Source organism: Wasmannia auropunctata, unplaced genomic scaffold (assembly GCF_000956235.1).
Source record: "Wasmannia auropunctata unplaced genomic scaffold, wasmannia.A_1.0 LD335311.1, whole genome shotgun sequence".
In the NCBI taxonomy this organism is placed as follows: Eukaryota; Metazoa; Arthropoda; class Insecta; order Hymenoptera; family Formicidae; genus Wasmannia; species Wasmannia auropunctata.
Window position 1 is genome coordinate 31,025 of NW_012027579.1, and position 608 is coordinate 31,632.

General features: G+C 35.9%; 1 protein-coding gene across 1 annotated transcript in view; it reads left to right on the forward strand.

Annotated features, from left to right (window-relative positions):
• Positions 1-593, forward strand: part of LOC105457279 (probable multidrug resistance-associated protein lethal(2)03659) — a gene marked incomplete at its 3' end in the record, with an annotated part of 17,278 nt that extends 16,685 nt beyond the window's left edge. The window contains exons 10-11 of the mRNA XM_011701872.1: positions 127-357; positions 506-593. Of these exons, the coding sequence (XP_011700174.1) occupies positions 127-357; positions 506-593 (319 nt within the window). The remainder of the gene's footprint in view (positions 1-126; positions 358-505) is intronic.
• Between the last annotated feature and the right edge of the window lie 15 nt (positions 594-608).

Sequence of the window (608 nt, forward strand, 5' to 3'; positions counted from 1 at the left end):
TACATTTATTTCCACGTTTTTACACTATATTCAAAATATAAATTATTGAAATCATCGAATCTGTCGCGATCTCTGAACTTTAATTTCCCGATTTTTCTTGTTTAAACTTAATTATTTTTGTCTCAGGGAGAATTTTAAACAGATTTTCGAAGGATGTGGGCACCATAGACGAGTTACTGCCCAAATCGATGTTAGACACGCTACAGATATGTGTTGTAGTTTGCGGCATAATAATCATAGAAATGATAATTAATCAATGGATTTTGATACCGACGGTGATACTGGTCGTTTTATTTTTTTTCGCAACAAAGTTCTATCTAAAGACCGCTGAGAACGTCAGACGTCTTGAAGGCGTAAGTAAGTAAAGACGTGTCTTAGTAGGTACTTAACTTCCTAAATTTTTTGATTGTCTGATTCTCTTGTCACACCAAATTCGGACTATTAAATTCTTTTTCTAGAATATAGAATCTCTAAATTCTAGGAGTTTTTGAATTTACATTTTCAGCGAAGAGTCCGTTGTTTTCGCATGTGAATGCCACGCTGAACGGTCTGCCGACGATCAGAAGCAGTGGGGCTGGAATCGAGAAGATGATGCGAAAACAATTCGA